A 25,581-nucleotide genomic window follows, 5' to 3' on the forward strand; every position below is an offset into this window, starting at 1 on the left:
ATGCATGTCCACATAGTATATTGCCCAGTCACGTAGTATATTGCCCAGCCACGTAGTATATTGCCCAGCCACGTAGTATATTGACCAGCCACGAAGTATATTGCCCAGCCGCGTAGTATATTGCCCAGCCGCGTAGTATATTGCCCAGCCGCGTAGTATATTGCCCAGCCGCGTAGTATATTGCCCAGCCGCGTAGTATATTGCCCAGCCGCGTAGTATATTGCCCAGCCGCGTAGTATATTGCCCAGCCGCGTAGTATATTGCCCAGCCGCGTAGTATATTGCCCAGCCGCGTAGTATATTGCCCAGCCACGTAGTATATTGCCCAGTCACGTAGTATATTGCCCAGTCACGTAGTATATTGCCCAGCCACGTAGTATATTGCCCAGCCACGTAGTATATTGCCCAGTCACGTATTGCCCAGCCACATAGTATATAGCACAGCCCACGTAGTACGGTATATTGCCCAGCCATGTAGTATATTGCCCAGTCAGGTATTATATTGGCCAGCACAGAGCCACGTAGTATAGAGCAGAGGTGTCAAACTGCAATCCTCAAGGGCTGCAAACAGGTCATGTTTTCAGGATTTCCTTGTACTGCACAGGTGATAATTTAATCACCTACACACATAATGATTACAACACCTTGTGCAAAGCTAAGGAAATCTTGAAAACACGCATGGTTTGCGGCCCTCGAGGAATGCAGTTTGACACCCCAGGTATAGAGACTTAAAAAAAAAAAATAAACATATACTCACCTATAGCCCGTTGAAGTCCTGCTATACTCACCATCCACCGCCTTTCGCGCTCCTCGCCACGCTCCCGGGACCGCTCCATTGCAAGCGGCAGCTTTAGGTGCCAGGGCTGGTGTGAACATGACAGTGACGTCACGGCAGGTCCTTGTCCTCACGGGAAGCTGCCGCTTGCAATGGAGCGGTCCCGGGAGCGTGGCGAGGAGCGAGAAAGGCGGCGGAGGGCGAGTATAGCAGGGTTTTTGTTTTTTTTATTATTTTGAACATGACATTTTTATTATTGATGCTGCATAGGCAGCATCAATAGTAAATAGTTGGGGACACACAGGGTTAATAGCAGCGGTAACGGAGTGCGTTACACCGCGGGCCGTTACCGCTGCCATTAACCCTGTGTGAGCGGTGAGTGGAGGGGATTACGGAGCGGGCGCCAGGCAGTGAGTGCAGGGGAGTAGGGGAGGGACTAATCGGACTGTGGCCGTCGCTGATTGGCCGCGGCAGCCATGACAGGCAGCTGCCGAGACCAATCAGCGAATGAATAACCGTGACAGAAGGACAGACAGACAGACGGAAGTACCCCTTAGACAGTTATGTATATAGATAAAGCATTAAGCTACTTACTGGTAGCAGCATTTTTCGGAGGCCCATGACAGCACTATGAGAGAGGGGATCCGCCCTTCAGGAACAGGAAACCTACAGATACAAAAGGGCGGCACCTCTCCCCATGCATCAGTTGTATTTCAGAGCCTGAGAGGACTACCGCGGTTAGTGGCACACAAATATACATTATATACAGTTTATATACAAACATAATCTATCGTACTAGAAACCACAGGTGAGATCTATCTCATTATATACATTATAGGAAGTACAACCCCCACGTGAAAAGGGAGGGAACGAAGGGTGCTGTCATGGGCCTCCGAAAAATGCCGCTACCAGTAAGTAGCTTAATGCTTTATTCGGACTCCCATGACAACACTACGAGAGAATTACAAAGATGTAAACTACCTTAGGGAGGGACTATAGCCTGTAGCACCCTTAACCCGAAGGTGAGATCAGAGGAGGACCCCAAGTCCAACCGATAAAGTTTAAAAAAAGTGGAAGGGGAAGACCACGTAGCTGCCTTACATATCTGGTCGATCGATACTCCAGATCTTTCCGCCTAGGATGTAGCCATGGCCCGGGTGGAATGCGCCCTCAGATTCTGCGGAGCCGGACCTCCACCTGCAGTATAAGCCAGAGAGATAGCCTCCCTAATCCACTTCGCTAGTGTGTACTTTGACACTCTAAGCCCTTTCCTAGGACCTTGGAAGGATAAAAACAACACATTCTCTCTCTTCCAAGCGTCAGTGACTGAGATATACTCTAATAGGCATCTTTTAACATCCACAGTATGGAGTAGCTCCTCCTTAGGATTAGAAGGATTAGGGAGAAATGATGGTAGAACTATCTCCTGAGATCTGTGAAAATCTGAGGCTACGTTTGGTAAATAAGCTGGGTCCGGTCTGAGGACTACTCTGTCCTGTAGAAACTCCCTATAAGGGGAAAGCCTAGAAAGAGCCTGTATGTCCCCTACCCTACGAGCAGATGTTATTGCCACCAAGAATGCGGTTTTGAGGGATAACAATTTAACTGAGGCTAAATGTAAGGGTTCAAACGGTTCCCTAGTCAAAGCTGAAAGGACTAGGTTGAGATCCCAAGGTACCGATCTATTCTTGTGTATAGGTCTAGCTCTACTAGATGCTTTGATAAACCTTGATACCCAATAGTTATTAGCAATGTTACAGGAAAACAGGGCCCCCAGGGCTGAGACTTGTACTTTTAGCGTACTTGTAGATAGATTTAGCTCTAGCCCCTTCTGCAGGAATTCTAAAATCTGGTTGATTGGTATTCCTTCTTCAATATTAAAATTTGAAGAGGCTAGGAACTTTCTCCAAGTTCTAGAGTAGATTTTAGTGGTTATATGTTTCCTACTCTTCATTAGGGTATCAATTAGATTTGGGGAAAAACCTCTGTTTTTTAAAAATGACCTCTCAAAAACCATGCTGTCAAATGGAGACCCTTCACTTGTGGATGGCTGATCGGACCTTGATGAAGTAAGTCCGGAATGTCCGGAAGTACCCAGGGGTCTTCCACTGACATGGTCCTGAGCCAGGAAAACCAAGCCCTTCTGGGCCAAAATGGAGCGATCAGTATGATTCTCGCTTGATCCTTATCTTTCTGACCACCAGAGGCAATAGGCTCAGCGGGGGGGAACGCATAAGCCAACCGGAAATCCCATCTGATCAGGAAGGCATCCACTGCCAGCGGATATTCCCTGGGATTTAGGGAACAGAATTTTTTTTTGTTTTTCTGTTGTCCTTGGTGGCAAATAAGTCCACCTCTGGATGACCCCACCTGCGGACAATCTGGTTGAAGATCTCTGTGTTCAGAGACCATTCTCCTTGTCTTAAGGTGTTTCGACTTAGAAAGTCTGCTGTTATATTTTCTTTCCCTTTTATATGTAATGCGGTTAAAGATAGAAAATGGTTCTCTGCTGTCTGGAGCAGGCGGTCCGCTACTTCCATCAGGGACTCGGAGCGTGTTCCACCTTGGTGATTCACGTAGGCCACTGCCACCTGGTTGTCGGAGAGGACTTTGACATGGTGACCCTGTAGATATACGAGGAGTTCCTTAATTGAGAGTTCAATTGCCATCAACTCCCTCTGATTGGAAGAGGCTGATATTTGGGGGTCCCATAGACCCTGAACTACAACGTCACCCATGTGTGCCCCCCACCCCGTGGGGCTGGCGTCCGTTGTGATTACCCGAGTCACCTGTGTCATTCAGGGAACTCCTGCTGACAGATTGTCTTCCTCTAGCCACCATCTAAGAGATGCAAGAACCACTGGACTTAATGTCATCTGACCCTGCAAGGAACCCTGTAAGGCTCTATCATAATCCAGAACCTCAAACTGTAAAGGTCTGGAGTTTGCTTTTAACACCTGTTGTTGGATATGAAGTAATTTATCAGGTGGAAGACAGCATTGTTGGGACTCAGAATTTAACAACAGCCCTAGGAATCTCTGAATTTTTAGGGGCTGTAATCGGGATTTTTCATAATTTATGATCCAGCCCAGATGTTCTAGTTTAGTCATAGCTGTTTTTACTTGAGTAAGGCAATGGTCTGCTGAATTTCCGACTATAAGGAAATCATCCAGATAAGGAATAATGAGAATATTGAATTCTCGCAAGTGCGCCATGACCTCAGCAACTACTTTAGTAAATACCCTGGGAGATGCTGAGAGGCCGAAGGGAAGAGCTCTAAATTGAAAATGGCGAACAATACCTCCCATAGACACCGCTACACGTAGAAACCTCTGGAAGTTTCTATGGATGGGAACATGATAGTATGCATCCTTTAAATCCACAACTACCATGAAGCAGTGTTTGAACAACATCTTTATTGCAGAGCTGATTGACTCCATTTAAAGGTAGTATTAACCAGGTACTCATTAAGGGATTTAAGATTAATAATAGTCCTAAATGATTTGTCTGGTTTTTGAATCAGAAATAGAAGAGTAGAATCCTCTTCCTCTTTCTGACTCTGGGACCTCAATCAGCACCTTTTTAAGGCATAAATTCATGATCTCTGCCTCTAAAGCCGTCTGTTCAATAGTGGAGGAACGTAAGGGGGTTAGCATAAATTTATCCCGAGGCCAGTGAATAAATTCCAGTTTCAGACCTTCCGATATAATACCTCGGACCCAGTCACTATTTGTGATGTTAGTCCATGCGGAAGAGAAGGCTGACAATCTCCCTCCCACAGGGATTGCTAGTCATTGGTCTGGTTTCTTACGTTCTTTTGAGGAACGGCGGAACATGTAATCCGTACCTCTCCTGCGTCTATCCTCCCATCTAAAATTATCTCTAGAGGGCGAGGATGCGCGCTTCCTTCCACGACCAAATCTCCTTCTGTTGAATGGACGCCGGTAAGAGGCCGATGACAAATTAGGGAATTTTTTCTTGTCATCCCCCGCCTTTTCAAGCAGCTCATCCAAGGTTGGTCCAAAGAGATATTCCCCTTTGCATGGGATAGCGCATAACTTGGATCTTGACTGAATGTCACCCGACCAACACTTCAACCATAAGGCTCTACGAGCCGCGTTGGAGAGTCCTGCCGCTCTGGCAGCCATTTTGACCGAATCCACCGAAGCGTCCGACAGAAAAGCAGCAGCATCCTGGATCACTGGGAGCGCACTTAGAATTGAATTTCTGGAAGCGCCTTCTTTAAGCTGGGACTCCAACTGTTCCAGCCAGACCATTACCGATCTGGCTGTACATGTCGCGGCCACTGCCGGTCTCAAAGATCCGGCTGCCATCTCCCAGGTACCTTTAAGGAAGGTATCCGCCTTCCTGTCAAGAGGGTCTCTAAGGGACCCCATGTCCTCAAAAGGTAATGCGGCTCTTTTTGATGCCTTCGCCACCGCAGCATCTAATTTAGGGGCCTTGTCCCAGGTATCCACAGCCGCATCCTCAAAGGGGTACCTGCGCTTTAAAGCTGGTGGCAATTAACCTTTCTTCTCCAGTTTTTTCCATTCCCGGAGAATCAGGTCTTGAATCTTATCATTCACCGGAAAGGATCTACGTTTCTTGTGATCCAGGCAGCTGAACATTAGCTCCTGACGGGAAAGCTGCGTCTTAGGTTCCTCTAAGCCCATCGTACCTCTGACCGACTTAACTAATTTATCCACCCGGTCCAGAGGCAGACAGAATCGGCCAGAGTCCTCTTCTGATGATGAGGAAGAGAGAATCGAGCCATAAGAACCTTCCTCCTTATCTTCCTGCGAAGAATCAGAGATCACCGGAGCTCTCTGTTTTGAACTTCCCGCCTGGGACAGAGACCGCAGGGATTCCCTTACTTCCATACGGATCATCTCCTTTAGATTAGCCGTAGAAGCAGATTCTTCCACTACCTAGGGGAGGACAATAAGGGTGATACCATCTATCTAGCCTGATGTCACTCAACCCCTCCACTCCTGTAGACCTCAGCGTCTGTTGTATACAGGAGGCGCATAATTTTTTAGGGTAAGAATCTGGTAAAGGGACTTCACAAAGGGCGCACTCCTTATGTTTCGTCTTTGCACTTTTCTTCTCCTAGAATGACAAAGTATAAGGGGCCCGCGACACTGAGTGAACATTCACGTAGATCACTTACCAGTGCACGCCAAAGAAAAAGGTATCGGAACACGAGGGGGCTCTTTGCCAGTCGAAGCTCTAGATCCTTGTCTGGATGAGCTTTTACGGCTGGACTGGTCACTTCTGACATGCTCCTTCTCCACGGCTTTCTGCCGCACTTTATCCAGAAGCTGAGGCTGCTGCTCACCATCATCTGCCATGATGAAGCTGTGGCCAAAAGCAGGGCTCTATTGCCAACACCTGCTTATATCCCCCTGTATTCCGGTCAGCAGGCTGCCTGGCGTCCTCCCCATTGGCTCCTGCTGTTCAGGCTGCAGCTGGGAGGTCAGCGGTGGCTAATGCAGAAAACCGGCGTCCGGACCCATGGGCGCCGCCATCTTGGAACGACTGCGCATGCGCAGCCACCCCGTGACCCGGAAGCGCCCGCTGACTCCACCCCCGGTGCCACAGCGTTCCGGAAACACTCAGAGAGCGATGCAGGACGCCGGGGATGCACAGCAGCGCTCCGGACGGCGCTCCACCTCCGACGCTGCCACTACACCACCCCGCCGCACTGCATGAACCAGGGGAGGGGATTAATACTTACCAACGCCGGCGCTTCATGGAGACCAGGAATCCTCCGGACCCTGCTCCCTGCTGCCAACGCCACCGACGTGCAGTCCAGCCAGGACCACCGTGGCGTCTCCAGGGACTTCCGCACCGGCCGAGGTAGGAGACCCCCCCGCTACCAGATTCGGCCGGCCTGGGACTTCTACGAGATGTTATCTGTAGGATCCTGTCCCTCCAGGAACAGGAAACCAACTGATGCATGGGGAGAGCCCTTTTGTATCTGTAGGTTTCCTGTTCCTGAAGGGCGGATCCCCTCTCTCGTAGTGCTGTCATGGGAGTCCGAATATATATATATATATATATATATATATATATATATATATATATATATATATATATATATATACATATACACATATCACATCACTGAATGAAATATTCCAGTTGTAAATCTTTATTCATTATATAGTGGAATGTGTTGAGAACACTAAAACCTAAAAATTATCAAAATAAATCACAACCAATATCCCACGGAGGTCTGGAGCTGGAGTGATGCTCAAAATCAAAGTGGAAAATGAAGTTACAGGCAGATCCAACTAAAGTGGAAATGCTTTAAGACAAGGAAATAATGCTCAGTAGTGTGTGTGGCCTCCCAGACCTGGACTAAAGCATTCGCCAACTCCTGTGGTACAACGTGATGTTGGCGGATGGTGTGAGACATAATACCCCAGATGTGTTCAATCGGATTCAGGTCTGGAAAACTGGTGGGCCAGTCCATAGCTTCAATGCCTTCATCTTGCACGAACTGCTGACACACTCCAGCCACTGAGGTCTGGCATTGTCCTGCATTAGGAGGAACCCAGGGCCAACTGCACAAGCATATGGTCTCACAAGGGGTCTGAGAATCTCATCTCGGTAGCTAATGGCAGTCAGGCTACCTCTGGCGATGGGAGGGCGGTGCGGACCTCCAAAGAAATGCCACCCCACACCATTATTGACCCACTGCCAAACCGGTCATACTGAAGGATGTTGCAGGCAGCAGATCGCTCTCCATGGCATTTCCAGACTCTATCACGTCTGTCACATGTGCTCAGTGTGAACCTGCTTTCATCTGTGAAGAGCACAGGGCGCCAGTGACGATTTTGCCTATCCTGGAGTTCTGTGGCAAATGCCAAGCATCCTGCACAGTGTTGGGCTGTGAATATAACCCCCATCTGTGGACATCGGGCACTCAGACCATCCTCATAGAGTCTGTTTCTAACCGTTTGTGCAGACACATGCACATTCCAGCCCTAACCCATCTCTTCAACCTATCGCTATCTTCTGGTACCTTCCCCTCTGCCTTCAAACATGCCACCATCACACCCATCCTCAAAAAAAACTAGCCTTGACCCAACTGCTATGCCCAGCTATCTCCCCATATCACTGCTCCCGTTTGCTTCAAAACTCCTTGAGCAGCATGTCCATGCTCAACTTTCCTCCCACCTCTCATCTAACTCTCTCCTTGACAACCTCCAGTCTGGCTTCTGCCCCCACCACTCCACCGAAACTGTCCTGACAAAAATGACTAATAACTTACTCACAGCCAAATCTAACAGACAGTTCTCTATCCTCCTCCTTCTTGACCAGTCCTCTGCCTTCGACACAGTCGACCACTGCCTATTGCTAGAGATTCTTTCTTCCTTTGGCATCAAAGATCCTGCCCTGTCCTGGATTGCCTCATACCTTTCTGACCGCACATTTAGCATTTCCCACTGCCACACTACCTCCTCATTCCGTCCTCTCTCTGTTGGAGTCCCTCAAGGCTCTGTCCTAGGGCCCCTACTTTTTCCATCTATACCTTTGGCCTAGGACAACTCAAAGTCTCATGGCTTCCAGTACCACCAGTATGCGGATGACACTCAGATCTACCTCTCTGGCCCAGATGTCACCTCTCTGCTGTCCAGAATCCCGGAGTGTCTATCAGCCATATCCTCCTTCACCTCTCGCTTACTAAAACTCAATGTAGACAAAATCGAACTCATCATCTTTCCCCCATCTTGCGTATCCACCTTACCTGATCTATCTATTATGGTAAACGGCATCACACTCTCTCCCGCACCTGAAATCTGCTGTCTTGGGGTAACTCTCGGCTCTGCACCTGTCCTTCAAACCGCGCGTCCAAACTCTTTCCACCTCCTGTCGCCTCCAACTCAAAAATATTGCCAGAATCTATCCCTTCCTCAGCCCACAATCTACTAAAACTCTTGTGCATGCCCTCATCATCACCCACCTCGATTACTGCAACACCCTCCTCTGTGGCCTCCCCGCCCTCTTGCACTGCTCCAGTCTGTCCTCAACTCTGCTGCCCAGCTAATCCACATCTCTCCTCACTACTACCCTGCTTCTCCCCTCTGCAAATCCCTCCACTGGCTCCCAATTTCCCAACGTATCCAGTTCAAACTACTAACACTGATCTACAAAGCCATCCACATCCTGTCCCCTCCCTATATGTCTGAAATAATCTCCTAATATCTTCCCTCACGTAATCTTCGACCCTCCCAAGACTTTCTACTGTCATCCACACTTATTGGTTCCTCATACAACCGCCTCCAAGATTTCTCCCGAATATCCCCCATCCTCTGGAATTCCACGCCTCAACACGTCCAATTATCCACCACCCTCAGATCCTTCAGAAGGAACCTGAAAACCCATGTCTTCAGGAAAGCCTACTGCCTGCAATAACCATTCTGCTGCCTCACCACCACCCGAGCTGCCGCCTCACCACCACCTGAGCTGCCACCTCACCACCACCAGAGCTGCCACCTTACCACCACCAGAGCTGCCACACCCCCGACCTTCTGTCTCTTCCCCATTATTAGAATGTAAGTCCACAAGGACAGGGTCCTCTCCCCTCTGTACCAGTCTGTCATTGTAAATTTATTTACTGTAAACGATATCTATAACTCTATACGTAACCCCTTTCTCATGTACAGCACCATGGAATTAATAGTGCTATATAAATAAATAATTTGTGGCCTGCTGGAGGTCATTTTGCAAGGCTCTGGCAGTGCTCCTCCTGTTCCTCCTTGCACCAAGGCTGAGGTAGGGATCCTGCTGCTGGGTTGTTGCCCTCCTATGGCCCCCTCCACGTCTTATGGTGTGCTGGCCTGTCTCCTGGTAGCACCTCCAGCCTCGACACTATGGTGACAGGCACGTCAAACCTTCCTGCCATAGCTCGCATTGATGTGCCATCCTGGATGAGCTGCACTACCTGAGCCACTTGTGTGGGTTGTGGAGTCAGTCTCATGCTACCACGCGTGTGAAAGCACAACCAACATTCAAAAGTGACTAAAACATCAGCGAGAAAGCATTGATACTGAGATGTGATCTGTGTTCCCCACCTGCAGAACGACTCCTTTATTGAGTGTGTCTTGATAATTGCCAATAATTTCCTTCTGTTGTCTATTCCATTTGCACAAGAGCATGTGAAATTGATAGTCAAACAGTGTTGCTTCCTAAGTGGACAGTTTGATTTCACAGAAGTTTGATTTACTTGGAGTTATATTCTGTTTAAGTGTTCCCTTTATTTTTTGAGCAGTGTGTATATATACTGTACATATATATTTCACTTTTTGCATTGAAGAACTGAAATAAATTACTGTAACTTTTTGATGATATTCTAATTTTATGAGAAGCACCTGTAAATATGCCTTAGCATTTCATTTGGTCATCCAACCACATGGTGTTAGTACGTCAGTTACAGACAGACACAGGACATGCCAAGATATATACACACACGTTATATATATATGTGTATATATATATATATATATATATATATATATATATATATATATATATATATATATATAGTGTATATATATACATATATATATACATATATATATATATATATATATATATTAGATGGCATCTCTAGTAAGATAATCATTTGACAATGTGTTATACTAAAGGACTATAATGCTGACAATCCTTAACTTTGCCATTCGATGGCTGTCAAACAGACGGTGGTTCAGCCTATCATTCGTTCAGGTCTCCCATACACAGGAGCACTCATTTGGCTGAGTGTTCCTGTATTTTCTATGAGAAAGCCAATAGCAAAAAATGTCTGATAACTTCTTATCTCTCAGAAATAATACAATCAGCAGTCCAAAATCAGGAATGGCAAATCGATATTTCCCCATATACATTAGACTGTTGGCTGAACACATTGATATTGGTGGAATTGTCTGACATTCGTCTAATGTGAGCTTTAAAGGGAATCTGACACCAGATTTTTGCCTCCTAATCTGAGAACAGTATAATGTAGAGACGGAGGCAATGATCCCAGTGATGTGATCCTATTTTATCAGCAGAAAATTTTCACTAGATGACTAGTATAGCTGCCAGGCAGTCCAGCATATTCATGAGCACTGTATAAACCCACCACGTCACTGATTGGCAGCTTTCTGTGTATAATGTACATGGGCAGATAGTTGACAATCCGTGGTGGTGGTGTGGGGGTTATACACAGCTCAGCATTCAGGGAACTGATAGACATGTAGCAAATAAAACAGAGATTTTATCAAAATGATAGCTTGAAGACCATAAAGGGACATTGCTTGAATCAGGGTCTCTGCATCCACATAATGCTGCTCTCACATGGGCTAAGAAAAACCTTCGGACAGATTCCTTAAGGTACCGTCACATTTAGCGACGCTGCAGCGATACCGACAAAGATGCCGATCGCTGCAGCGTCGCTGTGTGGTCGCCGGAGAGCTGTCACACAGACAGCTCTCCAGCGAGCAACAATCCCGAAGTCCCCGGGTAACCATCGGGTTACTAAGCGCAGGGCCGCGCTTAGTAACCTGATGTTTACCCTGGTTACTAGTGTAAATGTAAAAAAACCAAACACTACATACTTACATTCCTGTCGCGTCCCCCGGCTTTCTGCTTCCCTGCACTGTGTAAGTGCTGGCCGTAAAAGCAGAGCGGTGACATCACCGCTGTAATTGCTTTACGGCTGGCCGGCGCTGACACAGGATGCAGGAGGAGTGCAGGGAAGCAGAACGCCGGGGGGGACGCCACAGACAGCGGAATGTAAGTATGTAGTGTTTTTTTTTTTTTTACATTTACACTGGTAACCAGGGTAAACAGAGCTTAGTAACCCGATGTTTACCCTGGTTACCAGTGAAGACATCGCTGAATCGGCGTCACACACGCCGATTCAGCGATGTCTGCGGGAGATCCAGCGACGAAATAAAGTTCTGGCCTTTCTGCTCCGACCAACTCTATAGCGCCACCTGTTGGAAGTAGCGATCCTACAAGTCACAATCAACCCTTTAACGAGTCGTGCAATATGACTTAGGATAAAAGCCAAATCAGTATCTCAATTTGCAGACACGGTGTTTCGGGTTGTTGGCCCTCGTCAGTGCGAAGCATGAGAACTAATCGGCTAGGTGAGAGGCTCTGGACTGGGGTCTAATTGGTGCTATAGAGTTAAGTCCTCTTTTTCTCAGAAGAGGCAATTTGCATATTTAATTTCCCAGAGGAGCATTGCACGGCGAATAGGCCTCCTTACCTTGACAAGCCAGAGATGGTATGTCACTCTCCATAAGGAGAAACATTACCCCTTAGACCCCAGTCCAGAGTCTCTCACCTAGCCAAATTAGTTCTCATGCTTCGCACTGACGAGGGCCAACAGCCCGAAACACCGTGTCTGCGAATTGAGATACTGATTTGGCTTTTATCCTAAGTCATATTGCATGACTCGTTAAAGGGTTGATTGTGACTTGTAGGATCGCTACTTTCAACAGGTGGCGCTATAGAGTTTAAGTCCTATTTTTCTCAGATGAGGCAATTTGCATATATAAGTCCTAGCCATGAAATTGATAAGGTTTTGACACCAGACATCCCTACTGATCACAAGATTTGAGCTGATCTGTGGTGGTGACGGGTGTTAGATCACCTCTGATCTCACACTGATAATCTATTCAATGGATTTAGTTATGAACTGATTAGTCCTGAACAAACGGTTTAATAGGAAATTAATTTAATGTTATTAATAAATGTTTAAAATGAAGAAACAGATATACTGAAAAGGAGTCCAGAAAACATGTAGAGTGGACATTTATATTAAATGTACATTCAAATATGAAAAGACTTACAACATTCGTTGTTTTAGGTTGTTTTTCGGACGGCCCATTGGTTTCGCATATCGCCTCTTGATCTGAGCAGCTTTTTCTTGAAGGATCTTATGGCCCTTCTTTTTTGGCTGGCAAACCTGACATATCCACATCCCTAAAGCAGACAGAGGTACAGAATAAGCCCACTATGATGGTTCTCATTTACTCATACTGTTAAAAATATTACATATTTTATGCTGTCATTCCTTATATTCTTTATTTTGGATCAGCTCAACAAACACAAAAAAATAAATTTCACCCCTACACCCCGGGGCCATTTTCCCTTTTTGATTGTTGTTTCCTCCTACCCTTCTTCCAGAAGCCATCCATTTTTTATTTTTTTGCGGGAGGAGTTGTACTTTTGAATGACACCATTAAAGTGTGGTGAAATTGCAAAAAAAAAAAAAAAAAACAACTGCAATTCCACAAAAGTTTTAGGGTTTTCTAACATGTTCATTATATGGTAAAACTGCCCTGGCAATATGATTTTTCAGGTCAGTAAGAGTAGGCAGATACCAAACATACCGTATATACTCGAGTATAAGCCGACCCGAGTATAAGCCAACCCCCCTAATTTTGCCACAAAAAAATGGGAAAACTTAATGACTCTAGTATAAGCCTAGGGTGGGAAATGCAGCAGCTACTGGTAAATGTCAAAAGTAAAAATAGATACCAATAAAAGAAAAATTAATTGAGACATCAGTAGGTTAAGTGTTTTTGAATATCCATATTGAATCAAAAGCCCCATATAATGCTCCATAAAATTTATGATGGCCCCATAAGATGCTCCATATTAAAATATGCCACATATAATCCTGCATAAGGCCATGTTCACACAGTGCGTTTTTTACTGCGGAACCGCAGCGGTTTTGCCGCTGCGGTTCCGCAGCTGTTTTCCATGCAGGGTACATAACAATGTAACCCTATGGAAAACAGTCACTGCTGTGCACATGATCCGTAATTTCGTTTAAAAAGCCGCGCAGAATAGCTGCGGCAAAAAAGAAGGAGCATGTCACTTCTTTTTCCTGAACCGCAGCGGTTCTGCACCCATAGACCTCCATTGTGAGGTCAAAATCGCAGTAAAACCCGCAGATCAAAAATATATCTGCGGGTTTTACTGCGATTTGATGTGCAGAACCGCTGCAGCAGGAAGTGCGGGGGAGCGGGCGGAAGTGCGTGGGCGGAGTGTGGCTGCCCCCCCCGTGCTCCGATCCCGCCCCCCGTGCTCCGATGCCCCCCCGTGCTCCGATGCCCCCTCCCCCCGTGCTCCGATGCCCCCCCCGTGCCCTAATCTCCCCCCCTTATACTTACCCGGCGTCCGTCCGGCCGTCTTCTCCCTGGGCGCCGCCATCTTGCAAAATGGCGGGCGCATGCGCAGTGCGCCCGCCGAATCTGCCGGCTGGCAGATTCGCTACAAAGTGCATTTTGATCACTGAGATATAACCTATCTCAGTGATCAAAATTAAAAAAATAGTAAATGACACCCCCCCCACTTTGTCACCCCCATTGGTAGGGACAATAAAAAAAATTAAGAATTTTTTTTTTTTTTTTTCACTAAGGTTAGAATAGGGGTAGGGGTAGGGTTAGGGGTAGGGTTAGGGGTAGGGTTAGGGGTAGGGTTAGGGGTAGGGTTAGGGGTAGGGTTAGGGTTAGGGGTAGGGTTAGGGTATTTTCAGCCATTTTAGCCCTAAAAAGCTTCCTAGGAAACACACAGTCTCTGCATAGAAAACTGCATAAAAAAAGGATAAAAAAACGCATCAAAAAACGCATCAAAAAAGGACAAAAAAAGGACCAAAAAAAGGACCTGCGTTTTCTGCCAAGAGCTGCAGTTTTTTAAAAAAAACTGTCCTGAAAAAAAAAGGATGGAAATCCTGAACGTGTGAACATACCCTAAAGGTTAATAATGACCCCATAAGATGCTCCATACAGACTCTTGCCCCATATAATGCTCCACAAACGTTAATTATGGCCTCATAAGATGCTCCATACAGACACTTGCCCCATATAGTACTGCACAAACGTTGATTATGGCCCCATACAGACATTTGCCCCATATAGTGCTGCACAAACGTTATGGCCCCATACAGACACTTGCCCCATATAGTGCTGCACAAACGTTGATTATGGCCCCATACAGCCACTTGCCCCATATAATGCTGTACAAACGTTATGACCCCATAAGATGCTCCATACAGACACTTGCCCCGTTTGCTGTTGCTGCGATAAAAAATAAAAATAAAAAATCACATACTCACCTCTCCGTCGCTCAGGTCCCCGGCACTTTCAATATTCACCTGACTTCGTTCCGGCGCCGTTCCGTCTTCAGCGTCTTCTGCACTGACGTTCAGGCAGAGGGCGCGCACTAACCACGTCATCACGCTCTCTGACCTGAGTGTCACTGCAGAAGACGCTGAAGATGGAGCGGCGCCGGAACAAAGAGCAGGTGAATATCGCGCAGTGTTACGCTCCCCTCCCCTTTATACTCATGTGCTCCTGGTGCGGTGCAGTCCCAGCTTCCCCGCCGCTGCTGCTTCTTCCTGTACTGAGCAGTCACCGTTACTGCTCATTACAGTAATGAATATGCAGCTCCACCCCTATGGGAGGTGGAGCCGCATATTCATTACTGTAATGAGCGGTACCATGTGACCGCTCAGTACAGGAAGAAGCTGAGGCGCCAGGCAGCCAGGGACCTACAGGGACTGCACCAGGAGCAGGTGAGTATAATTAGACAGCCCCTGCTCCCCCTACCCTGCCTCGAGTATAAGCCGAGAGGGGGACTTTCAGTCAGAAAAAAATGGGCTGAAAATCTCAGCTTATACTCGAGTATATACGGTATATAGATTTTAAGTGGTCAAAAATTTTTTGGGGAAATTTGCATGAAAAAAAATAAAACGTTGCCTTTGTAACCATTTTCCGAGACCCACACTGGTCTCGCTTTTTGGGATCTGCAGCTTGGGGAGGGCTCATTTTTTGCGCCCTAAGCTGAAGTTTTTATTGACACCATTTTGGGGTACATACCATGTTTTTATCACCTCTTATTGCATTTTATAGCATTGTTGTTGATGTAAAAAAAAATTGTAAATCTGTAAATATTCTGAATTGAGCCAGATCAGTGAAAACAGGGATTCTATCAAATGTACAGTAAGTGATACATTGTTGGAACTCTATGCAGCATTATGCTGCTCTCATATTACATAGCAAAAATCTGCTGACAGATTCCCTTTTACCCTAGATGTGCTCAGTGAGAAACAAGTCTGGAGACGCTGCCGACTATTGCAGCATATTTTGGCCACCCAGGCTGCTCTCAGTCAACAGTCTGTGGGACACTTTCACATTACTTCATGAAAGCTTCTTCATGGCATTGCCCACATGGTCTCCAGACCAATCTGCAGTTATCATTGTGTAATAAGATCAGACTCATCACTGAAGAGGATAGACCTCCACTCCAGCCTTCATTGTCGTCTTGCTCTGCACCATGATGGCCTTTCAGATTTGTGTTGTGAATCCAATGGAACAGTAGTTAAAGATCTGGATCATAGCCCAAGGCCACATAAATGGTTTTTGGAGACAATTTTTGATGCCTTAGTCTTAGCACATGATGACTAATTTCACTGGCCGTACATGATGGATTTCTATGCGCCATTATTCTAATCTGATGAGACCATGTAGGCAACACCATTAAAAAGCATTCCCAAATGAACATCATACTGGTCCTACACACAGGAATATGATGTACGGTGGCATACTGTATGGCAGCTTGACCCTACTAATCTTCATTCCATGTATGCCAAAAGCTCGTAGTTACATTGATTTAATCATGGAAGCAGTGGTGCTTCCATTTCTCCAAAGTGTCCGAAAAGCTGTTTAATCAACACAAAAATGCTAGGTCGCAAATTGCTTGTTCTACTGTGACAAGCCTGCGTGTCCTTAATGAACTACCGTGGCCTACAGAGTCTCTGGAAATGTCTCCATCGAGCACATCTGGGACATCATTGATCAGCAGTTGTACAGAGCTGCCAGCAGCAGATCTTGATGATTTGCCCAAGTGCATTCAGCATGTCAGAACCTTCTTCAGACAACCATTAATAACCTCATTAATAGCAGGCAAGGTTGTAAGAGTGGGAATTTCTGCGTGTGGAGCTCATATTTGATACAGATGAAACTGAAATATTCAAAAAATGTTTGTTTTTATAATTTGCGTTTCAGTACCATGTCTGTCCATTCTGTGATTTCCATGATTCCTCGACTTCTCTTTGGTGTCGCAATTTCAATGTTGAGGAGCATATTATAAGTGCAACTGATTTTGCTCTTTAAATAAAAACTCAGAGTGAAAAGTATTTCTCCCAGAAAATGATTGCAATTACATGTTTTGTTACACACGTTTATTTCCTTTGTGTGTATTGGAACAACACAAAAAAAGAGAAAAAAAAAAAGTCAAACTGGACATAATTTCACACAAAAACTCAAAAATGGGTAAAACAAAATTGTTGGCATCTTTCCAAAATTGTGTGTAAACAACTTTGTTTGAAGCATATGATGCTAATCCTCTCCTCCTGCTTTGTTGCTTTTCCCCCCATTTTCCACTACCTGGTGTTTTCCTCTGTTTGCGTGTGCATATTTGTATGATTGGTATTTTCATCTATCCCTTTTCTTATTACCTTGTTAGTCTGGTTGGTGTATTGCATTGTATTATACAACTTCTCCCCTATTCCCTGGGTGAGGGAGGGAACAGACTGAGGGCGGATTCAGGAGCTCAGCAAAGTACGTGGCCCAGCATCTTCACCATAAAAAGTAATCTGGGGAACAGGGATAGCTAACTTTAGGGACAAGGAAGGCGCCCCTGATTCCAAGACACCGGACAGAGTCGTGACAGCCACACCAAGTATGGAGAGAAGAGCACTGTCCTAGGACTTGAGAACCAAAGTCGTTAAACAATATCAACAATCTCATAGTTAAAGGTCCTTGTCCAGAGATCTTTATGTTCCTTTGTCCAAGGGGCGCAACATAATCAAGAAATTTACAACTCTTGGCACTGTAGCTAAATTCCCTGGAATTGGACGGCAGAGAAAAATTGATGAAAGTGTTCATTGCAGGATAGTCTCGGATGGTGGTTAAGCAGCCTCAAAGTTTAAAAAAAACCTGTCCTGTAGGCTCAAAGTGCATCAGTGTCAGAGCAAACTATCCGTCAACATTTGAAATAAATGAAATTGCACGAGACTCAGGAGGACCCCACTGCTGATACAAAGACGTAAAAAAGCTAGACCGCAGTTTGCCAAAATATACGTTAGTAACTAGTGATGAGCGAATATACTCGTTACTCGAAATTTCTCGAGCATGCTCGGGGGTCCTCAGAGTATTTTTTAGTGCTCGGAGATTTAGTTTTTCTTGCCGCAGCTGAATGATTTACAGCTGTTAGCCAGCATAAGTACATGTGGGGATTCCCTAGCAACCACATGTACTTATGCTGGCTAACAGAAGTAAATCATTCAGCTGCAGCAAGAAAAACTAAATCCCTGAGCACTAAAAAATACTCGGAGAACCCCCGAGCATGCTCAAGAAATTTCGAGTAACGAGTATATTCGCTCATCACTATTAGTATCCAAATGGTGGTGCTAAAGAGCAACATCACGTGAGTAGACTAATAGTAAACACTCACTGCTGCTCACTTGACGGACTAAAAACCGTACCAGTCGTAGCTGTATAATACAGAGAGGATGTGGAAACCACAAGAGAGACGACCAACAAGGATAGCTATAATTGAAGTAAAAAACTCTTTATTAAATACATATCTATAAAACATATTAGGACATAGATAGAACATGGGTGGGGAGATGAAACATGTTACAATACAGGTACTCCCCTATAAAGGACTAAATGTGCCGGCAAAGCTCTGACTCCCTAATTGAAAAGGATCTTAGTAGTGGGAGGAGACACCAACAAGATGGAAAGGCTAAATAGTAATTGAAGTACTATATACAGTGGGGCAAAAAAGTATTTAGTCAGTCAGCAATAGTGCAAGTTCCACCACTTAAAAAGATGAGAGGCGTCTGTAATTTATATCATAGGTAGACCTCAACTATGGAGACAAACTGAGAAACAAAAATCCAGAAAATCACATTGTCTGTTTTTTAACATTTTATTTGCATATTATGGTGGAAAATAAGTATTTGGTCAGAAACAAACAATCAAGATTTCTGGCTCTCACAGACCTGTAACTTCTTCTTTAAGAGTCTCCTCTTTCCTCCACTCATTACCTCTAGTAATGGCACCTGTTTAAACTTGTTATCAGTTTAAAAAGACACCTGTGCACACCCTCAAACAATCTAACTCCAAACTCCACTATGGTGAAGACCAAAGAGCTGTCAAAGGACACCAGAAACAAAATTGTAGCCCTGCACCAGGCTGGGAAGACTGAATCTGCAATAGCCAACCAGCTTGGAGTGAAGAAATCAACAGTGGGAGCAATAATTAGAAAATGGAAGACATACAAGACCACTGATAATCTCCCTCGATCTGGGGCTCCACGCAAAATCCCACCCCGTGGGGTCAGAATGATCACAAGAACGGTGAGCAAAAATCCCAGAACCACGTGGGGGGACCTAGTGAATGAACTGCAGAGAGCTGGGACCAATGTAACAAGGCCTACCATAGGTAACACACTACGCCACCATGGACTCAGATCCTGCAGTGCCAGACGTGTCCCACTGCTTAAGCCAGTACATGTCTGGGCCCGTCTTAAGTTTGCTAGAGAGCATTTGGATGATCCAGAGGAGTTTTGGGAGAATGTCCTATGGTCTGATGAAACCAAACTGGAACTGTTTGGTAGAAACACAACTTGTCGTGTTTGGAGGAAAAAGAATACTGAGTTGCATCCATCAAACACCATACCTACTGTAAAGCATGGTGGTGGAAACATCATGCTTTGGGGCTGTTTCTCTGCAAAGGGGCCAGGACAACTGATCCGGGTACATGAAAGAATGAATGGGGTCATGTATCGTGAGATTTTGAGTGCAAACCTCCTTCCATCAGCAAGGGCATTGAGGATGAAACGTGGGTGGGTCTTTCAACATGACAATGATCCAAAGCACACCGCCAGGGCAACGAAGGAGTGGCTTCGTAAGAAGCATTTCAAGGTCCTGGAGTGGCCTAGCCAGTCTCCAGATCTCAACCCTATAGAAAACCTTTGGAGGGAGTTGAAAGTCCGTGTTGCCAAGCGAAAAGCCAAAAACATCACTGCTCTAGAGGAGATCTGCATGGAGGAATGGGCCAACATACCAACAACAGTGTGTGGCAACCTTGTGAAGACTTACAGAAAACGTTTGACCTCTGTCATTGCCAACAAAGGATATATTACAAAGTATTGAGATGAAATTTTGTTTCTGACCAAATACTTATTTTCCACCATAATATGCAAATAAAATGTTAAAAAAAACAGACAATGTGATTTTCTGGATTTTTTTTTCTCAGTTTGTCTCCCATAGTTGAGGTCTACCTATGATGTAAATTACAGACGCCTCTCATCTTTTTAAGTGGTGGAACTTGCACTATTGCTGACTGACTAAATACTTTTTTGCCCCACTGTATCTATTACATCACTATGCCCTGAATACAGTGGGTCAAAACTTATATATATGTGGATCTCTATAATGCCCGTATATATTAACAGTACAGAGTAATGGGGCAGAGAACCAAAGACCCCTGGGACATCCCAAGTGGCCACTAATATCAGGCATGAGAGGTATACGATAAACCCGGTAACTCAACAATAAATGCCATAACCAAATGTGTAAAGCATGTCCCAAGGAATAGACCAGGGAGGTGCCAATGCACCTATGTGGAACATAAACACTGCGGTAAACCGATCATTATTACCTGGTCCTGGACTGCAGGCTGGTGTGCAACAAGAGCGTAGCCGGCACGTCTACCCGACGCGCGTTTCGGAGCTGACGAAGGAGCCGAGGCTCCGAAACGCGCGTCGGGTAGACGTGCCGGCTACGCTCTTGTTGCACACCAGCCTGCAGTCCAGGACCAGGTAATAATGATCGGTTTACCGCAGTGTTTATGTTCCACATAGGTGCATTGGCACCTCCCTGGTCTATTCCTTGGGACATGCTTTACACATTTGGTTATGGCATTTATTGTTGAGTTACCGGGTTTATCGTATACCTCTCATGCCTGATATTAGTGGCCACTTGGGATGTCCCAGGGGTCTTTGGTTCTCTGCCCCATTACTCTGTACTGTTAATATATACGGGCATTATAGAGATCCACATATATATAAGTTTTGACCCACTGTATTCAGGGCATAGTGATGTAATAGATATATAGTACTTCAATTACTATTTAGCCTTTCCATCTTGTTGGTGTCTCCTCCCACTACTAAGATCCTTTTCAATTAGGGAGTCAGAGCTTTGCCGGCACATTTAGTCCTTTATAGGGGAGTACCTGTATTGTAACATGTTTCATCTCCCCACCCATGTTCTATCTATGTCCTAATATGTTTTATAGATATGTATTTAATAAAGAGTTTTTTACTTCAATTATAGCTACCCTTGTTGGTCGTCTCTCTTGTGGTTTCCACATCCTCTCTGCTCATCACTATTAGTAACCGAAAATCCTTCTGGGAAAGAGTCTATTTGGTAAAGCACATCATTCTACTATTTACTGAAAATGGAATGACGCCTGCAATAAAAAAAGAACAGTCCCTACAGTCAAATATGGTGGAGGTTCAAAGATGTTTTGTGGTTGCTTTGCTGCCTCTGGCACTGGGTTCCTTGACTGTGTACAGGGCATCATGAAATCTGATTATCAAAGGATTTTGGGTTTCAATGTCATGCCTAGTGTCAGAAAGCTGGGTTTGCATCCTAGATCATGGGTCTTCCAGCAGGATAATTACCCCAAACATATTTCAAGAAGCACCCAGAAATGGATGGAAAACCATGCGCTGGAAAGTTCTGAAGTGGCCAGCAATGACTCCAGATCTAAATCTCACTGAACACCAGTAGAGAGATCTTAAAACTGCTGTTGGGATAAGGCAACCTTCAAATATGAGAGACATGGAGCAGTTTGCAAAAGAAGAGTGGTCCGAAATTCCAGTTGAGATGTGTAGGCTTGCTGATGCTTACAGAAAGTGATTTATTGCAGTTATTCATTCCAAAGGGTGTGCAAACAAATATTAAGTTGAGGGTGCCAACATTTTTGTATGGTCCATTTTTGGTGTTTTGAGTGAAATTATGTCCAATTTGCCCTTTTTACTCTGTTTTCTTGTGTGTTGTTTCAATACAGCCAAAGGAAATAAACATGTTGTAACAATTCTACCCACTTGGGAGCAATTTGAGATATCACAGGAACTGTTTCTATTTAAAGGGAACCTGTCACCCCCAAAATGGAAGGTGAGCTAAGCCCACCAGCATCAGGGGATTATCTACAGCATTCTGTAATGCTGTAGATAAGCCCCCCATGTATCCTGAAAGATGAGAAAAAGAGGTTAGATTATACTCACCCATGGGTGTTCCCTGCTGCGGTACGGTGGGTGTCGCTGTCCGGTCCGGGGCGGCCGGCGCAGGCGTACTTTGTCTGCCCTTTTGAGGGCAGAGCAAAGTATTGCAGTGTGCAGGCGTCGGCCCTCTCTGACCTTTCCCGGCACCTGCGCACTGCAGTACTTTGCTCTGCCCTCAACAGGGCAGACAAAGTACGCCAGCGCCGCAGCTGCGGCGTGAAGACAAGAACAGGACGTGATCGTAAAAAGATGGGAGGCCCTGGACCGGACCGCGATGCCCACCACAGAAGGACCATCCCTGGGTGAGTATAATCTAACCTCTTTTTCACATCTTTCAGGATACATCAGGGGCTTAACTACAGCATTCTAGAATGCTGTAGATATGCCCCTGATGCCGTGGGCTTAGCTCAACTTTCATTTTGGGGGTGACAGGTTCCCTTTAAAGTCCAGCTAGTTTATTTCAGTCCTCATAAACCACATCACAGGAAAACTTAAATACAGCCTTTGCCCGGCACAAACTAAAACATGAAGTAACAAGTCTATACAGTAGTGCTGGTTAGCGGCCTAGCTTAAGAGTCCAGCTTCTTAGCAAAGGCACTCAATCCAGGACAACGGCTCACCTTCATACACACAGACAGGTGAGAGCCACAGGTCAGTGAGCAGCTGTCTAGCCCAAATCTTCAGCAGCTTGCAATCAACCTGTCATCGCCGATTAACCCCTTTTAGTCCTATATATACTAAAACATTACTCCAGGTTTATTTCCCATCCAATAGGTGTCCTACAGCCACCTTAAGATGTGTATAACAAAACATGTAATTGCAATCATTTTCTAGGAGAAATACTTCATTTTCTGGAACAACTTCAAGCCTACCAACACTTTCGGCCATGACTGTACATACAAATGCAAAAGTCAGTTATAACAAGATTTTAAAAAAAAGCGCTGACATACATAAAGTGGCCCAGCCAAAGACTGCCACAACTGTAATTAAAGAGCGTTTTAAAACAGTTTGCTATTGAATACGTGTAACTGAGGTTTAAGCCGCACACAATGATTGACAGTTTTCTCATACTTTATAACATGTGAAAATTGGTCCCAATTTTAATTGGATTCTGCCTGTAACATTTCCTGTACATTTTTTTTTTACAAAGGCTCAATACATCCTCAATAGGCATTTAGGTAATACTTTCCAGATTTGGAAGTTTTGGTATATACACTACCTTTTGGCATTCGTGCCAGTGGTGGGTCACAGCACTCCATATGAAATCCTCTATCACAAGAATCACAAAAAAGCATATTATCCTGAAAGACAAAAAAAGTATTCTAAAAACTATTTCTATGGAGGGATGGGTGCATTTAATAATACTGTAAATTTTAGACAGTGTAAACCACGTCTAGGCCATCTTAAAATTTATCACAGTGGTTTCGAGCTGTTTATTATATTTTGTGCATCTTTAGACAGTCTAGTGTCAGTAGACACCACCCAATAGTTGGCTTACTGTGTGCCACAAATCTGCTTGCAAATATTAGCGAGTGGTGGCACATATTAGGCCACACTCCACTCACACTTAGCCAGGGGTTGGGGATCTTTTTTCTCTGTCAAGCTCGATTTTGCGATTTCCATCAGTCACAGACTGTACAAAATTATCAACCTGAAAATGATCCTGCTACATCTGTTCAACGAATTAAATAACTCGCCCCTAATGATGGCTGAAACTGCTTCTATTCGGTGCGGCTGTGATATTAGGTGGTATGGATTAATGTTGCTACTCATAACTGTTTTTCCAGCTTTGCGTTGTTCTGGAGCCCAGTTGACTCTTTGTGGTAAGTTTTGCAAAGAACTCGCAGCAGTAAGATGTCCTGAACACACGTGTATTGCACTGCATGTATCCTCAATTTGGGAAATTCTTAACTGCTCGCATTACATTTACAGAACTGAATCAGTGAGAAATTTGCTGTATACACAGCAAATAGGAGATACTGGAAAAGGTGCATGTACACTACATAGGTTACACTGAAACTGATGTATATACATCACATAGGAGACATGGTGACTGCTGTATATAAATCACATAGGAGATACTGAACGCTGTTTATACATCACATAGGATACACTGGGGTTGAGCATAAACATCACATAGTAAACACTGGAGCTGGAGCATAAACATCACATAGTAAACACGGGAGCATAAACATCAAATAGTAAACACTGGAGCTGGAGCATTAACATCACATAGTAAACACTGGAGCTGGAGCGTAAAGGTCACATAGGAGACACAGGAGCTGGAGCATAAACATCACATAGGAGACACAGGAGCTGGGGTACACTGCTCAAAAAAATAAAGGGAACACAAACAACAGAATATAACTCCAAGTAAATCAAACTTCTGTGAAATAAAACTGTCTACTTAAGAAGCAACACTGCTTGACAATCAATTTCACATGCTGTTGTGCAAATAGAATAGACAACAGATGGAAATTATTGGCAATTATCAAGACACCCTCAATAAAGGAGTGATTCTGCAGGTGGGGACCACAGACCACATCTCAGTACCAATGCTTTCTGGCTGATGTTTTGGTCACTTTTGAATGTTGGTTTTGCTTTCACACTCGTGGTAGTACAACCCACACAAGTGGCTCAGGTAGTGCAGCTCATCCAGGATGGCACATCAATGCAGCTGTAGCAAGAAGGTTTGCTGTGTTTGTCAGCATAGTGTCCAGAGGCTGAAGGCGCTACCAGGAGACAGGCCAGTACACCAGGAGACGTGGAGGGAGCCATAGGAGGGCAACAACCCAGCAGCAAGACCGCTACCTCAGCCTTTGTGCAAGGAGGAACAGGAGGAGCACTGCCAAAGCCCTGCAAAATGACCTCCAGCAGGAAACAAATGTGCATATGTCTGCATAAACTGTTAGAAACCAACTCCATGAAGATGGTCTGAGTGCCTGACGTCCACAGATGGGGGTTGTGCTCACAGCCCAATACCGTGCAGGACGCTTGGCATTTGCCACAGAACACCAGGATTGGCAAATTTGCCACTGGTGCCCTGCGCTCTTCACAGATGAAAGCAGGTTCACACTGAGCATATGTGAGACGTGACAGAGTCTGGAGACGCCATGGAAAGTGATCTGCTGCCTGCAACATCCTTCAGCATGACCGGTTTGGCAGTGGGTCAGTAATGGTGTGGGGTGGCATTTCTTTGGAGGGCCGCACAGCCCTCCATGTGCTCGCCAGAGGTAGCCTGACTGCCAATAGGTACAGAGATAAGATCCTCAGACCCCTTGTGAGAATATATGCTGGTGCGGTTGGCGCTGGGTTCCTCCTAATGCAGGACAATGCCAGACCTCATGTGGCTGGAGTGTGTTAGCAGTTCCTGCAAGATGAAAGCATGTAAGCTATGGACTGGTCCACCCGTTCCCCAGACCTGAATCCGATTGAACACAT

At 45.2% G+C, this 25,581-nt stretch overlaps 1 protein-coding gene across 2 annotated transcripts in view; it reads right to left on the minus strand.

The window, feature by feature from the left end:
• Positions 1-25,581, minus strand: part of KAT6B (lysine acetyltransferase 6B) — a 259,060-nt gene that overhangs the window by 113,794 nt on the left and 119,685 nt on the right. For both annotated transcript variants that reach the window (XM_069752999.1, XM_069752998.1), the window contains exons 5-6: positions 23,360-23,441; positions 12,624-12,756 (exon numbers count right to left, since the gene is read on the minus strand). In XM_069752999.1, coding sequence (XP_069609100.1) covers positions 12,624-12,756; positions 23,360-23,441 — 215 coding nt within the window. The remainder of the gene's footprint in view (positions 1-12,623; positions 12,757-23,359; positions 23,442-25,581) is intronic.

The sequence above is a fragment of the Ranitomeya imitator genome, chromosome 2 (assembly GCF_032444005.1).
Source record: "Ranitomeya imitator isolate aRanImi1 chromosome 2, aRanImi1.pri, whole genome shotgun sequence".
NCBI lineage: Eukaryota > Metazoa > Chordata > Amphibia > Anura > Dendrobatidae > Ranitomeya > Ranitomeya imitator.